The sequence below is a fragment of the Canis lupus genome, chromosome 30, assembly GCF_011100685.1.
Source record: "Canis lupus familiaris isolate Mischka breed German Shepherd chromosome 30, alternate assembly UU_Cfam_GSD_1.0, whole genome shotgun sequence".
Lineage (NCBI taxonomy): Eukaryota > Metazoa > Chordata > Mammalia > Carnivora > Canidae > Canis > Canis lupus.
The window spans coordinates 18,463,914-18,480,127 of record NC_049251.1 but is presented as its reverse complement, the minus strand read 5'-3'; the positions used below and the strand labels follow the sequence as shown (position 1 = coordinate 18,480,127).

Genomic DNA, 16,214 nt, shown 5'->3' with positions numbered 1-16,214 from the left:
TTTAAAAAAAAGTATGAAAATGACATCCTAACGATCTTACATTTGTTAAGGCTTTGTGATGAAGGTAACATTGTTTGCCTTCATGTTGGGGGTCTTCTTCAAAGCACTTCTAGTATCCTACTGTTGGAAATAAAAAGATGGATGAGACAAGGAGCTTACATTCTGAAAAATTATATAACATTTAACACTAGATAGAAGGTGTTACATTCATTAGGAGAGGAAGAAATAAAGTTATGGGCAGTCTAGAGGAATAAGTAATTCAATTTAGGGGATAAATGGGAGGAGTGTTAGAGGAGGGACTTTGGAGAGGGGGGTTGCAGCAGGCAAGGGAGACAACATTTAGTAGAGGGATTACTATTTTCAAATTGGCAAGGACTTGGGAAAATGTGGACTGAAAAAGGAAGTTTGGTTGGAGAGCATAGCATGTGAAGGAAGGAACTCTTGATTTTTCTCCTTAACGTTGCCTTTTCTTCCCAGCCGTCAATTCAGTAAATGATACCACCATGCGTTTACCCACTCAGGTACTCAAACCAACCTTGGAGTCATACTTGATTCCTTCGAGGCTGTGACCAACAGCCACAAAAATATACTGAATTTGTCGATCTCTCTCCATTGCTAGCCCTATACACATAGTGCTAATATTTCTTAGCTGGATACTTGGTTCCTAACATCACTTTCCACTCCTGTTACCTTGTCTGTGTTATGCTCCCATCCCTGCCTTACTCTGTTTCTATTCTTATCACTTAAAAATGTCCCAACCTTCTTTCTGCCTGTATTTGATATATTTCTCTTTTTTTATAATAAATTTATTTTTTATTGGTGTTCAATTTACCAACATACAGAATAACACCCAGTGCTCATCCCGTCAAGTGCCCCCCTCAGTGCCCGTCACCCATTCACCCCCACCCCCCGCCCGATATATTTCTTTTCCATTAGACATTTCCCCTGATTTCATAGCTTGCTTGACTCTTAATTCGTTCTGATCTCAGCTCAACTTTTAGCTTACTCAGAGGAAGATCTAATTCATTATTGTATCCCTAGCAGTTTATACATACTGAAATGCTTATTGAACGAAGTGAAACAGAATACTGACTTGAGTTGGACGTGTAATTGGGAAACCAAGTTAAGGACTGGATGCAGGGAAAGAATGTGTTTCTAACTCTGGAAGCCTTTCCTTCACTGAGTTAGGTCTTCATACTCTGTTTCTCTGCATGAGGAAGTGTCAAAGAACTTTGCTTTCATAAACCTTGTTGGTATACCTGATTTTCCATAGCAGGGATGGATTAAGTGTTCACTGCTTCTCTGCTCTTGTGATCATAACCTTGCAAGCATTCTCCATGTGATATCCAAGATTTTTTAGTGCCTTACTACCAATAACAGGCTGATCAGTATATTGTAGACTCTTGTAAACTCACATACAAGCTAATGTTTCCAGTGGAACAGTTTTGTCTACAGATAGAAAATTGCAAGGGTTGAAACCTTTGAAAACGCAAGGATTAAGGCACTTGCCCCCCTGCACAATAGAAAGTCCACAAATTTTTGACTCCAAAATGTAACTACTAATTACAGTAGTTTTTTAAAGATTTATTAGAGAGAGAGAGAGAGAGAGAGCGCCGGAGGAGGGGCAGAGGGAGAGAGAATCCTGAAGCAGAGCCCGAAGCCCCATGCAGAGCTCCATCCCGGGACTCTGAGACCATGACCTAGCCAACCCAAAATCAAGAGCAGGCTGCACAACTGACTGAGCCACCCAGGTGCTCCAAGTTAAGCCTACTTTTGACTGGAAATCTTACTGATAACAGTTGACTAACATTTTGTATGTTACATGTATTACATACTGTATTCTTTTTTTTTAAAGATTTTTATTTATTTATTCATTCATAAGAGACAGAGTGAGAGAGAGAGGCAGAGACACAGGCAGAGAGAGAAGCAGGCTCCATGCAGGGAGCCTGATGTGGGAGTCGATCCCGGGACTCCAGGATCAGGCCCTGGGCTGAAGGCAGTGCTAACTCGCTGAGCCACATGGGCTGCCCCATACTGTATTCTTAAAGTGAAGGGAAAGGGGATCCCTGGGTGGCTCAGTGGTTTAGCCCCTGCCTTTGGCCCAGGGCGCGATCCTGGAGTCCTGGGATCGACTCCCACATCAGGCTCCCGGCATGGAGCCTGCTTCTCCCTCTGCCTGTGTTGTGTCTCTGCCTCTCTCTCTCTCTTTATGTCTATCATAAATAAATAAATAAATCTTTAAAAAGAAATAAAGTGAAGGGAAAGAAAATGTTATTAAAATCATAAGGAAAATGCGTTTACAGTACTGTTTTGAAAAAAGTTCACATGTATATAAGTGAACCTGTGCAGTTCAAACCTGTATTCAAGGGTAAGGGTTACTACCCTTAGAAATGATCACTTAGAGCAGCCATATTTTTTGATTCAAGGATAAAGATCAAAGGGGGACAACACACCAGTGGGCAGCTTTCTGCCAGACTACATTTGTTAGAGAACACAAGGGGTGCGGGGTGGCGCAGTCAGTTAAGCATCTGACTTAAGCCCAGATGGTGCTCTCAGAGTCCTGGGACCAACCTCCGCCTGCCCCCTGCCCTGTAGACTCTGCATCTGGCATACAGTATGCTTGAGGTTCTCTTTCTCCTACTCTGCCCAATCCCCACTCATACAATCTCAAATAAGTAAAATCTTTAAAAATATAGTAGAACACACACTTTTCATGTTTTCAGTTATTCTCAACCACTTTAATATCAATATTATGAGAAGCCCCAATTACTATGAATGTTCTTGCTAAAAGAAGACAAATTATTGGGGTGCCTGGGTGACTTAGTTGGTTCAGCATCTGCCTTCAGCTCAGGTAATGATCTCAGGTCCTGGGATTAAGCCCTGCATCGGGTTCTGTGCTCTGGGGGGCAGGGGGGAGCCTGCTTATCCCTCTGCCTCTGCCTGCTTGTGCACTCCTGCATGTGCGTTCTCTCTCTTTCTCGCTTTGTCAAATAACAATAAAAATCTTTAAAAAGACAAAATAATAGCTTTTTTTTTTTTAATTGACAATTACTATATCTGTCTTGTAAGACATGTCTTGGAATACCTGTATGTAACTTAGGTCTATGGCTCAAGTGTTTGCCAGTTGGGGTAATTTAAGATGGTCATATGTAGTAGTATTCCTGCCACATTATTTTCTCATATGTTAGGTTTACATGTAAACTTTAAAGAGCTATTCACTGTACTTGTTTCATATCTTGTAACTCCTCTGTTTTGTTACAACATTGCCAGCTGATGATAGGAATTCATGTTTCCAAAGGAAGTGTCAGAAGCAAAGAGGAAAAAGTTCCGATAAAAGGAAGAGAAAGTGTGGAGTATAGCAGAGCAATGAGAAGAGTGGGACCTGAGGAAAGCCTGCTAGATTTGGATTTTTGTATCCCTGGTCATGTAACAACAGTTTCAATAGAGAAGTTATGTGTGGAGGCTCCCTGTATGGAGCCTGCTTCTCTCTTTGCCTGTGTCTCTGCCTCTCTCTGTGTGTGTCTCTCATGAATAAATAAATAAAATCTTAAAAAAAAAAAAAAAAGGTATGTGTGTGTGGGTATGGGGCTGAGGAACAGAAGAGCAATGATAACCAAAGATGAAGTAGTGGTAAGGGTGTGGGTTTTTTGAGAGACTGTGAGGCACATGAATGATAGTACAGTTTTTGGGTTTGCTTTTATTTATTTGTTTATTTATTTATTTATTTATTTATTTATTTGGGGGGGGTTGCTTTTAAATGTAGGTAGGATTTGAGTTTGGTTGGAGGCAAAACAAAAAGTAGAGAAGAAAAACCAAAGATGTGCGGGAGACAAAAAGGCAAGAACTAGGATGGAGAGGATGTATGAAGACATCAGCCTTGGCATGTCATTTTCAGAGTCACAGAATGAAGGACTAAAGTTCAGGAGGAAAAAGGGACATGAGAGGGGAGAGCTCTGAATGACCTTAGTCCCATTTCATAAGAAGTGGTGAGGTCTTTATTCTGGAGGGTATAAGAGAAGAGAATGTAACTTTGAGATCCAGAAGGGTCTTTACAACTTCGTGAAAGCATGTATCTACATTAACAGAGATCTAGAAGGGATCTAGAAATTTAAAAGTGGTTTCATTGGGATCATTGCTTCAATTTGAAACTTCTTTAAGAATCAAATGGAGGGACTCCTGGGTGGCTCAGCAATTGAGCATCTACATGATCCCAGGGTCTAGAGATAGAGTTCCAGACCTAATCACCTTCCAAAAGCCCCACCTCCTACTATGTTATCTTAGGAGTTAGGATTTCAACAGATGGATTAGGCTGGGGTGAGGGGGTGGAAATGGGGGCATAGTGACAGGAGTATAAACAGTCCACTGCCCAAGGCATATGAGAATGCTGTGTTATCTTTGAATTTTTTCCTATAAATCTAAAACTTCTGAGACTTTACAAGTGTATTTTTTTAAAAGATTTTATTTATTCATGAGAGAGAGAGAGAGAGAGAGAGAGAGGCACAGACACAGGCAGAGGGAGAAGCAGGCTTCATGCAGGGAGCCCGATGTGGGACTCAATCCCGGATCTCCAAGATCAGGCTCTGGGCTGAAGGCGGCGCTAAACCGCTGAGCCACCTGGGGCCGCCCCTACAAGTGTATTTAAAGAACAAAGGAAGCTCACATGGGCTAGGTAGCTCACTCCAAGTGAGAACTGGGGTTAGGCAGCCCAGGTGGCTCAGCGGTTTAGCGCTGCCTTGGGCCCAGGGCGAGATCCTGGAGACCGGGAATCAAGTCCCACGTCAGGTGGGACTCCCTGCATGGAGCCTGCTTCTCCCCCTGCCTGTGTTTCTGCCTCTCTCTCTCTGTCTCTCTCCTCTCTGTGTTCCTCATGAATGAATAAATCTTAAAAAAAAAAAAAAAAAAAAAAAGGACTGGAGTTAAGAATCAAAGTCATTTGAATCTAAGTCATTTTCACCAATGAGGACCTTCCACCACTACCCATGGAAGGTAGGTGTGTATCTGGTTGGTGGAGGTACGGGATGAGAGTGGCTAGTAAGGCCTTAAAATCAAGTAATTCAGGAAGAACAGGGCAATATGAAGCAGGTGAGTGCTATGGACATGAGCAGAAAACATTTCAAGATGCAGAATCAACTGATGGGGGAATAGGGTACCAAACAACCAGGCATAGGGATGCAAAAGCTGCCCAAATAGCTGGTGGTCAGGACAGAGGCAGAAGACTGGGAACAAAGAGCCAGAGATTACATCGATATTTTAGGACACACAAGATTAGAATCTAGAATTAGAGTAATAGGTACCGGGAATAAAAATAATTGTACCTTTTGAGTTAAGTACTATACTTTTAATCTTCCTTGCCCTGGGAGCCTTAAAATGTGGCTAGGCCTAAATTCACAGGTGGGTGGGAGCTAGAAAAACTGGCTGGAGTTATTGAAGCAAAGGAGTGGGGAGCCAGTAGTTCCTGATGCCTGCCTTCTATCTTTTGAAAGTCTTGTAGGTCAGGCTTATGCTATCCTTTTTTTTTTTAAAGATTTATTTATTTGAGAGAGAGAAGCAGAGAGAGGAAGAAGGAGAGAAACTTTAGTAGAATCTGCACTCAGCACAGAGCGTGATGTGGACCTTGATCTAAAAACCCAGAGATCATGACCTGAGCCTAAAGAGTTAGACGCTTACCTGCCTGGGCCACCCAGGTGCCCCAGTCTTCATCTAGTCTTAACTTTTCCGTTTTCTGCTTCATAGCCTAGTTTCCTTTATACATCCTTTGATAATAAATGGCCTCCCATACATATCATTATTTAGATCTTTCAGTGAGCTATTTAGGATTCTTCCCCACCCACTCAAACATCACTCTTGCCCAGTGTCTTATTCTCTGAAACACTAAATATTAGCATATGTAAATTCAACTAGTTAACCGATAACATAGTGCTTTGCCTCTGTCTCTAGAATTGGGCCAATCTTAAAGAATTAAGATGGTTTCTACGACCATGCAGACCATGCTGCATGGACGGCCCCTTCCCCTCCTCCTGCAGCTACTCCCTACAGTGAGCTCTCCCAGGTCAAGGACCATATTTCATTCATTTCTATCTTTATTATCTTAAGTGCTGGCACCTAATAGTCACTCCATAAAATTATTTTTTCAATTTGTATTTTTTTAAAGTTAATTTATTTATTTATGATAGTCACAGAGAGAGAGAGAGAGAGAGAGGCAGAGACACAGGCAGAGGGAGAAGCAGGCTCCATGCACCAGGAGCCCAATGTGGGATTCGATCCCGGGTCTCCAGGATCGTGCCCTGGGCCAAAGGCAGGCGCTAAACCGCTACGCCACCCAGGGATCCCCTATTTTTTCAATTTGAATAAAGCAATGACCACCCTACTAAAATCACTGGTCTTGGGACACCTGGGTGGCTCAGCGATTGAGCATCTGCCTTCAACGCAGGGTGTAATCCTGGGATCGAGTCCCACATCAGGCTCCCTGCATGGAGCCTGCTTCTCCCTCTGCCTGTGTCTCTGCCTCTCTCTGTCTCTCATGAATAAATAAATAAAATCTTAAAAATAAAATTGCTGGCCTCCCACATTCTGTCTTCTCTGTTTAGTTTTTGTCCATTGCATACAGTTATGGATTGAATTGTGTCCCCCCTCTCCATCCCCAAAAGATGCATCAGTCCTTCCGACCCCCAGTACCTGTGAATGAGACCTTAATTAGAAATAGGGTCTTTGGAGATGATCATGTGAAGATGAATGAGGTCATTAGGGTGGGCCCTAACCCAACATGACTGAGTCCTTATAAAAGCGTGAAATTTAGACACAGATACATATGCACACAGGAAGAATGCCATGGGAAGATGAAGACTGAGATTGGGGTGAGCAGCAGAATCCAATGAATGCCAAAGACTGTTAGCAAACCCCTAGGATGTAGGAGAGAGGCCTGGAAGAGAGTCTCCCTTCCAGCTTCCAGAAGGAACAAACACTGCCAACACTTTGATCTGACATTTTGCACCTCCAGATCATACAGCACATTACAGTTTAAGCCACAGTTTGTGGTACCTTATTACGGCAGCCCCAGCAAATAAATATTCGCCCTCTTTACCTTCTACCTTTATAATTGTCTCCCTGATTAGAACGATTTTAACAAAGGTCTGTTGGTGCGGAATTCTCTTGGTCTCAGCTTCTCCTTGATGATAAGAATATTACTTTTCTTCTGGTATAAGGAGGATATCTTTCATATAGGATTTTCGTTTCCTGCTTTTAAGAAAAAGGAAAATTAGGGTAATTTTTTTCCCCTCTTGTATTTGCTGTTTTTCAAGTCCTCTGAACTCTATGCCAAAGCAGCATACCCTCCGGTGTATGCCCTGAACTCCTTCATCAGCGTTTCCCAACAGTCCCGAGAGGTATTATCTGAGGGTGAGAAAGCAGTGGTTACCCCCTTACACAAGGCATGAAGAAATTATAAGGGGTAGAATTCAGGCCTTCTAAATCTCAGTCCAGTGTCTTTTTGTTTTACTGGTCATAGCTGCCCCATTTTTCCTTTTAATGTCTGGATAAAGAATGAGTGGGACCCCGAAACATGAAAGAGATGTGACTGTAGAATTGGAAGGAACAGAGAATTCTGTGGGTCTTTGGACTCTGTAGCCATTACTTATGGCCTCTCTGAGGGGATTGTGGGCGATGAGCAAGGAAGGATAGGCTTGAGTTTCAGGAAGTAAGGACTGGTACCAAGTGCCCCCCAACCCCCACAGCAATGGTCTTCCTTTACATACATGTACAGGACACACACACACACAACCAAGGGGCCAGCCTTGAGACATGGTCTAGATAGAAACCATCCCAGATTGCCAGAATAGGCAGTTAGGAGTTCAAAGAAATGAGAAAGAAGAGAACACTAAAAAGAGGCTGGAATAAAACAAATATGAGATTAGTCAACCAGGAGTGAAAGTGTGGGTGGGTGCTGAGCAGGTGGAGGGTGAAGAGAGTATGAGGACTGGGTGGAAAGACCACATTTTGTGCTTGATGTGCAAGGATAATGGTCAGCAAGATTGAATGCTAGCTACTTCTGAGACTCCTTAGACACTTCCTTTTCTTTCAAGATTTTGAAAGATAGAGTGAGCATGAGTTGGGGGTGGGGGACAGGGAGAGGGAGAGGGAGTAGACTGGGGCTTAGCAGGCAGCCCAACTAGGGGTTCCATCCCAGGACCCTGAGATCATGACCAGAGTATAAGGCAGATGCTTAGCCGACTGAGCCACTCAGGCGTCCCCCACCTTTGACCTTTGGATACAGAATTAAATTTTTTTTTTGATACAGAATTAATTTGCAGTACGGACTTTTCCACCAGAGTCTCCCACAATTTTCAGGTAGCCCCCAGATAGCTTTTAGTGGCATCATGAAACTGATAGTCACTAGGGCAAACAGGTGGAAGAAGAGGACTGAGGCAGAAGAGTAGTGGTACCTCTGCAAACACATAGGCCTAGGAGAGGTGGGCGCCTGGGCTACCCCCTGGGGGCATCTTGTTTTAAAAAAACGATACCCAGGCAGCTGTCTAGGTGTCCAGGATGACCTTGGTGATCTTCTGTGGCAGATTACTGGTCCTCACTGCTCAGCTCCCAGCCCACTGCTACTAACAGGACTCTCCTGGAGTTCTAGGTTGTTCTATGAAGCCTAGACTTCGAGGAAGCCTAAATTTCGAGGAAGCCTCCTCCCAGATCCTTTCCCTAGAAGTGCTTGGAAGGGGGGCACCTGGGTGGCTCAGGGGTTGAGTGCCTGCCTCTGGCCGAGGTTGTGATGCCGGGGTCCTGGGATGAGTCCTGCATCAGGCTCCTTGCAGGAAGCCTGCTTCTCCCTCTGCCTAGGTCTCTGCCTCTCTCTGATTCTCATGAACAAATAAATACAATCTTAAAAAAAAAAAGAAAAAAGAAAAATGCTTGGAAGGATAGGAAGACAGCTGGAGACTGTTTACCTGGACACACGCAGTGACACCAACTATCGCCGCCCCTCTCGGTGGCCGGGGCGTTCCGCACGGTCCGGACCCGCTTAGGGGAGAGGGGCGACCCAGGGGGGACGCGTCCCCGGGGCGGGCTGGGGCGGGGCGGGGCGGGGCGGGCGGGCTTCTGGGAGGAGGCGGCGGCCGCGCAGCCTGGCAGGCCGGGGATGCTCGCGGCCGGAGGGAGCCCGGAGCAGCCGCGGTGGCAGCGCAGGAGCGCAGCCTCCTCCCGCTCCCACAATGCACAGGGCGGCGGCGGCGGCGGCGGCGGCGGCGGCGGCATCGGCGGCATCGGCGGCATCGGCGGCCGCGCCGGGGGCTGCGGCGGCGGCGACCCCGAGGACCCCGAGCACGCGGAGCGCGTGCACCTGCTGGCGGCGAGCCCGGGCGTGATGGGCAGGGCCCCGCGCGCCGCCCGCGCCTGAGGCGCCCCGCCCCGCCCCGCCCCGCCCCGCCCGGCCCGGCCCCGCTCGCTGCCGCCGGCTGCCGGGGCGCTTCCTAGTCGGCGCGGGCGGCCGCCCAGGCGAGGTGCGGCCTCCGCTCGGGCCGGGGGCTCGCGCCGGGGCCCCGCCATGGCCGCGTCCGAGCTCTACACAAAGGTGAGGGGGCCGCGGGCGGGCGGGGCGGCTGCACCCCCGCGCCCCAGGACCCGGGCCCTGCCGCGCAGCCGCCTTCCCCTGGGGCGCGGGGCGGGGGGCGCCTGGGGCGCGAGGGCCCTGCCGGCCCGCCGGCTTCGGGAGGAGCCCTGGCTGCGGGCGGGGCTGCGTCGGCGACATCAGATGGGCCCTCCCGCGGGGACGGCGCTCGAAATAGGGTCTGGCGCTGGTCTGCGGCGCCGTCCGCCCGGCCGGCCTCCCCGCCAGCCTGCAGCCCTGCGCTCCGCGCCCGCCGAGTCTCACCTTGAGCGGCCGGCTTCCCGGGGGGGGCGGGGGCACGGGCCGGGGTCGGTCCCCTGGTCCCCTGGTCCCCGGCAGTTCGCTACCTGCGTGCAACCCCTAGAGCCCTGTTCGGCTCCATGCCTCCAGCATCCGCCGGACGAGCCTCCTGCTTCAGGATTGCGTTCGAGGGAAGCGTCCTTTCTCTCCTATACCGACGCCAGTATTTCTGGATGGCATATTTCGGAGAACCGTCCCTTTGAAGACCTCCGAAAACGTGTCTCCGGCAGCGTTGTGATGCTTTGTGAACGTGTTGTAGCCATGGCATTTTATTATACCGTAACTCCAGCGTACGTAGGTGTTTTGCCAACTATTAATTTCCTTTCATTCCACTCAACAGAATTGGCTTAGCTCTTCAAGTGCGTATGGGCAGCAGAATCTCCATTTAGGATCTTAAGAATCATGGTTTCCAAATGTGACCCTAAATTGCTGCATGAGAAAAAAGATATGGATTTCTAGCCCAGGTGCCTTTTTTCCCTTACTGCGTGACCTTGGGCAAGTCACTTAACTTCTTCTTCAGTTGTCTCATATCTGCAAGTGGAGTTAATTACACCCGCTCTGCATCTCTTACAAGGCTGTTTGTTGTGAGGATCAAATCTAGGAATAGATGGGAAAGCTTTTGTAACCTGTGAATTTCTCAAGAAATAGGTATATGATTAGTTCATTCAACCATGAGAAGAGGAGTTTGCATATAACATTCTCAAGGACCCCTTTCTTTCCAGCCATAGATTTAAAGACTGCACTGTTAGAATTTCTCTGTAAACCTGGTAATTTTCTTAGGCGTTGTTGGCCTCTAATATATGAATGAATGCAATTGGAAACTGATTTGGTTACTCTATTAATAAACATTGATAGAGTGCTAACTATGTGCCAGGCACTGCTCTAACTCATTTAATCCTCATAATGAACACGTGGAGTAGGTACTCTGAGAAACATTTTCCCATGATGAGATACAGGTCTGTAAACATTCTTTTTTTTTTTTAATTTATTTTTTATTGGTGTTCAATTTACCAACATACAGAATAACCCCCAGTGCCCGTCACCCAATCACTCCCACCCCCCGCCCTCCTCCCCTTCCACCACCCCTAGTTCGTTTCCCAGAGTTAGGAGTCTTTATGTTCTGTCTCCCTTTCTGATATTTCCCACACATTTCTTCTCCCTTCCCTTCTATTCCCTTTCACTATTATTTATATTCCCCACATGAATGAGAACATATAATGTTTGTCCTTCTCCGACTGACTGACTTCACTCAGCTAAACATTCTTTACTTACTTTGTATAGCCCTCCACTCTTCACTGTGCAGCTTGAGGAGTCCATCCCTGAGCTGCCTAATTGTAGGCTGCTTAACTAAAGACTGGATGATAAATTGCTCTTGGTCTGGGTCAGCTTTTTTTCCTCCCAAGATAATTTTTTTTTTTAGAAAAAACTTTAAAAATATTGTGATTTTTAAATTGCAGGGTTTTGGGTTTTGTTCATAGCTTCATCATATACTCTTAAAATTCACCTTCTGTCATTGTGAAAACAGACTAGACATCAAGAGTGAGTTGAGCTTAAATTGCCTTCTAAATATATTTATGTCTAAGTGTAATCTGGTCACTTGGCTAGTTGCTGCCTAATTCTTTTTGTCAATGGGCCTTAGCCTAATGGTGGGCCAAAATATTTATTGAACAACCTTCCAGGTGCAGGTACTGTGCTTAATATTGAGATGTTTTCTCTCTCTCTCTCTCTCTCTTTTAAAGATTTATTTATTTATTTTTTTTTTAATTTTTATTTATTTATGGTAGTCAGAGAGAGAGAGAGGCAGAGACACAGGCAGAGGGAGAAGCAGGCTCCATGCACCGGGAGCCCGACGTGGGACTCGATCCTGGGTCTCCAGGATCGGGCCCTGGGCCAAAGGCAGGCGCCAAACTGCTGCGCCACCCAGGGATCCCAAAGATTTATTTATTTATTCATGAGAGACAGAGAGAGAGGCAGAGACATAGGCAGAGGGAGAGACAGGCTCTTCGCAGGAGCCTGATGTAGGACTTGATCCCGGAACCCCAGGATCACGCCCTGAGCCAAAGGCAGACACGCTCAACTGCTGAGCCACCCAGGTGTACCAATATTGAGAAGTTCTAACAATGAACAAGACACCATAGCCCTTTCCCTCAAAGGGCTCACAGTCTGTTTCTTATATTCTTGACCTACTTTAAATATCTAGGAGCATAAATAACCTGTTGTTACCTCCACAGCAGGCAGACAGCTGGTGTGGTATTTATAAGTAGAAATTAGGAAATGGGTCGGGACATGGGGAAGGTTGGAATGATTCTAGAGATAAAAGCTTGGGTAGTGATTATTAGAGGAAGAGGGAAATCATTAGAAATTAAAACATTGGATAAACAGAAGAATTTTTTCCTCACAGAGGATTACAGGGAAGGAAATTCTGGAGTAGATTACAAGGAAAGATGTGTTAGTGACATGTCATAATTATGCTATTCAACAAAGTGGTTAAATCTGAAAAGTGCCCTTTAAAAAAATGTCATTCAGAGTTTAAAGGCAGATTTTGATGTGTGATATAGATCAGCTTCCATTAAGGTGAAAGGAAAGAGACTGGTCAGTTTATTCTTTGTATCTAAAATGATAATGGTTTTGTCACAGAAATTTACCAGGGCTGCCATTTTGTAAGGTTTTCCCACAATATAAACATTTTAAGTGCAATAGCTAGGTTCCTAGGATATAACATTTCTGGAAACTAACATTTTGGTTGAAATATGTTTGTTGGTTTTAAAAATAAAGGCTTTGTTGAGATGTGATTTACATACCATGTCATTCCCAATTTAAAGTTTACAATTCAGTGGTTTTCAGTATATTCATAGAGTTGTGGGTCAATTTGTTTTTAGAGCCACCTGGCTTGTTCCAAAAAGAATTGAAGATGGCCAAGATATCTCATTGCTTCTGATTTTGAAAATATTTGCTAGTCTTGACTTGCCAGTGGATATGTGAATCATAATGTCACCATAGATGCTTTCAGTAACTTCAAAGGATTCAGCATTTGTGGAGCAGAGTTTATTAATTAGGCCTAGATGGATCACCAGCAGCAATAAAATGGCATGGTAGTCCTCACATGAGCTTCCCAAAGGCAGAGAACACTGGAAATGCTGTAGAATGGTCAAGGTTCCCTGAAGTTGTTTAATTAAGAGTCCCATTGTGTATCAGGATGCTGAGTTTTGTAACTATAAAAACTTCTAAAACCCCTGCTCAAGAAGCCATGTAAACTTTCTTAGGTGAGACAGCAATTTAGGCCAATAGGTGATATGTCTGTAATCTTCCTTTCCTACTATATTCCTTCCTACCTACTGAAGGCATATGGCTTAGATTCTTTTTCCGGGATAGTTCCTGTTTTTTGTTCTATGCCTCTTCCCCTTTACCATCAATCCTGGAAATTATAACATTCTGGTGTTGAAATTACATTTTTCAGACTACTTTCAACATCTGAAAGCAGGACGGAAACCTCATCCTTGATCATGTGCCTTATTTGGGGTTTAGCAAGTATATTTGATTTCCACAAGTATCCTGTCACATCCCTTCCATCTATATTTCCTCCTGATGTCCTGAACAGTCTGTCTCCTGTAAATAATGGTCTGGGATGATTAGTCTACTTGCAGGAATGAAGCAGGGTATAAAGAAGTGGTTAAACAAGTAAGCACATTTTCAGGCATGTTGAACAGGATGAGTAATAGAGCGGGGAGCTGGGAGCCAAGGGAAGCCAAAGAAACTGTTGCAGGAAACAAAATGATGAAATGATGCAGGTCAGGGAGACTGAGGCAAAGGCAGATGATGTGGGAAAGAGGACAAACTCAAGAGACAGGTCTCTGTGATAGATTAGATATAGGGTGGGATGGAGAGGGAACAGTGTAAGTTAACAGCAGTAGCTCTAGCTTTGGAAACTGTAAATTAATTCCCATTATATCATGAATTTACAGACTCTGTGGAACTTGTAAGCTACTCAGAAATACTTCTTCAGACTGCTTGAGCAAAGCGGAAAGCTCATGATTTCCTCTTGAAATTTGTTAACTGTTTCTTGAAGTGTGAACGTCTGGTGTATTGCCCAGTGGCTAAAAGAGTACAGAGAGGTTCCAATTTTAATGAGACTTGCCACTGCCAGATAAACAGTTTAAATCTTCATGGTGCTTTTAGCTGTTCAAAGTAGGGGAACTCTGGAGCAGGGTCTGTGAGTGGGGTTCCTGGATTTAACTGCAACGTCCAAACGGTTGGACACAGGAAGTGTGGGAGAGGAGAGGTAAACCCTCTTACCTTACATCTTATCTCAGAAGGTAATTTAGCTTGTTTTTAACTTTATAATGGATTTTGCCTCCATTGGAAGAATCTAGAGGCACATTACCCATTGGGAGGATAGACTTTGATCTATTGTCTCTACTTCAGGCAATTCCTAGTGAAATATAAGGAATTGTCAGAAGTAGAAACTCCTGGAAGATCTATGGAATAAGGCCTGACCCTGGGTAAAAACATCATGTGGGCAACCACACTCCTCCCATTTCATCCCCTACTGGCATGTCTTCTTACAGCGTCTTCTCAGACTTTTTGCATTTGTCTCCCTGGGGAGTTTCTCTTCTTTCCTGCTAGCTCCATCTCTCTCTCTCTCTAATCGACTTAGGTAAAATTTATATGTAAAAAAATTCACTCATCTTAAGTATACAGTTTAGTGAGTTTTGACAAATACATTCTGTCATGTAATTACTACCACAAACAAGATATAGAACATTTTCATCGTCCTCAGGAGTTCTTCATGCTAAGCTTCTTCTCTTCTGCAGTTTATTTCTTGTAGCTAAAATGATAATTTAAAAAATAAATGCCAGTTTACTAGAGTTGTGCTTGCCCACTGGGACAGCAGGAAGAGTTGTTTGTTTTCAAAATGTATAGTATGGTTTCACTTTAGTCCAAGCAATAGAGATACTTGATATAGAGGACTGAGCTGGGGTGTTTCTCCTGTGGATTTCTTTTTTTCTGTTTTTGTTTTTTAAGATTTTATTTTTTTATTCATGAGAGACACAGAGTTAGAGACTTAGGCAGAGGGAGAAGCAGGCTCCCTGTGGGTAGCCTGATGCAGAACTGGATTCCATGACCCCGGGATCATGACCTGAGCCAAATGCAGATACTCAACCACTGAGCCACCCAGGTGTCCCCTGTGTTTTTTTTTTTTTTTTTTTTAAGATTTTATTTATCTGAGAGAGAGAGAACGAGAGGGAGAAGGGTAGAGGGGGTAAGCAGACCCCCTTCCTTGTCCCCACTGAGCAGAGAGCTCCGTGTGGGGCTATATCCCAGGATCTTGGGATCATAATGGAAGCTGAAGGCAGCAGCTTAACCGTCTGAGCCACCATGTGCCCCTCCTGTGGAGTTTCATTCACAGTAGGAGGTGAGAGTAGATGGCAGAGCAATTTAGGTGGTTTATTTCATTTTTCCTTCACACACTTACCCTTTACCTTTGCTGATGCTGTCTGCTTTTGATGCCTTGGGTCCTTAGGTCCTTAGTGCGTTAAAATCCCCTTTGATCAATTTTGCTTTTTTTTTTTTTTTAAAGGTTTTATTCATTTATTCTTGAGAGACACAGAGAGAGAGACAAACATAGGCAGAGGGAGAAGCAGGTTCCCTTGGTAGGGAGCCCGATGCGGGACTGTATCCCATGACCTCAGGATCATTACCTGAGCCAAAGGCAGATGCTCAACCACTGAGCCACTCAGACATCCATCAATTTTGCTTTTTTTTTTTTTTTTTTTTTTAAGATTTTATTTATTTATTCATGAGAGAGAGAGAGGCAGAGACATAGGCAGAGGGAGAAGCAGGCTCTATGCAGGGAGCCTGATGTGGGACTCGATCTGGGGCTCTAGGATCATGCCCTGAGCTGAAGGCAGATGCTTAACCACTGAGCCACCCTGGCGTCGCTCAATTTTGCTTTTTAACCGTTGTCCTGTTCCATCTACCTTGGTTGTAATGTCAGTCTGGGTTTGTGGTAATAACAGATTTTGAAATTGCAGAAACATCCCTGGCTTCTTCATGCCTTGGACCTTCTCCATTTCGCTTCTAAGCCCTCCTCAGATGGAAGTCCCCTAAACCAGTAGCCATCAGCATTAAACATCTTGTACAACAGAGGCTTTTTGCCAATTGTGGAACTTAGGGATGGTGTGATGATGTTTTGGTTTCAAAATAATGGCTCCAAACGTGGTTGTAATTAAGGGAGAAGTACATTATCCCCTTCTAAGTGTTCATGAGGACCATCTGTCTACATCCTTTGGCCTGATGTGCTGTTGTAGCC

The 16,214-nt window shown here is 45.0% G+C and overlaps 1 protein-coding gene across 7 annotated transcripts in view; it reads left to right on the top strand.

Moving 5' to 3' along the window:
• Positions 1 to 9,460: 9,460 nt before the first annotated feature.
• The window catches only part of MYO5A (myosin VA), a 189,822-nt gene continuing 183,068 nt past the window's right edge, over positions 9,461 to 16,214 (top strand). For all 7 annotated transcript variants that reach the window (XM_038580448.1, XM_038580444.1, XM_038580443.1 and 4 more), the window contains exon 1: positions 9,461 to 9,568. In XM_038580448.1, the coding sequence (XP_038436376.1) occupies positions 9,542 to 9,568 (27 nt within the window). In that variant the 5' untranslated portion in view covers positions 9,461 to 9,541. The remainder of the gene's footprint in view (positions 9,569 to 16,214) is intronic.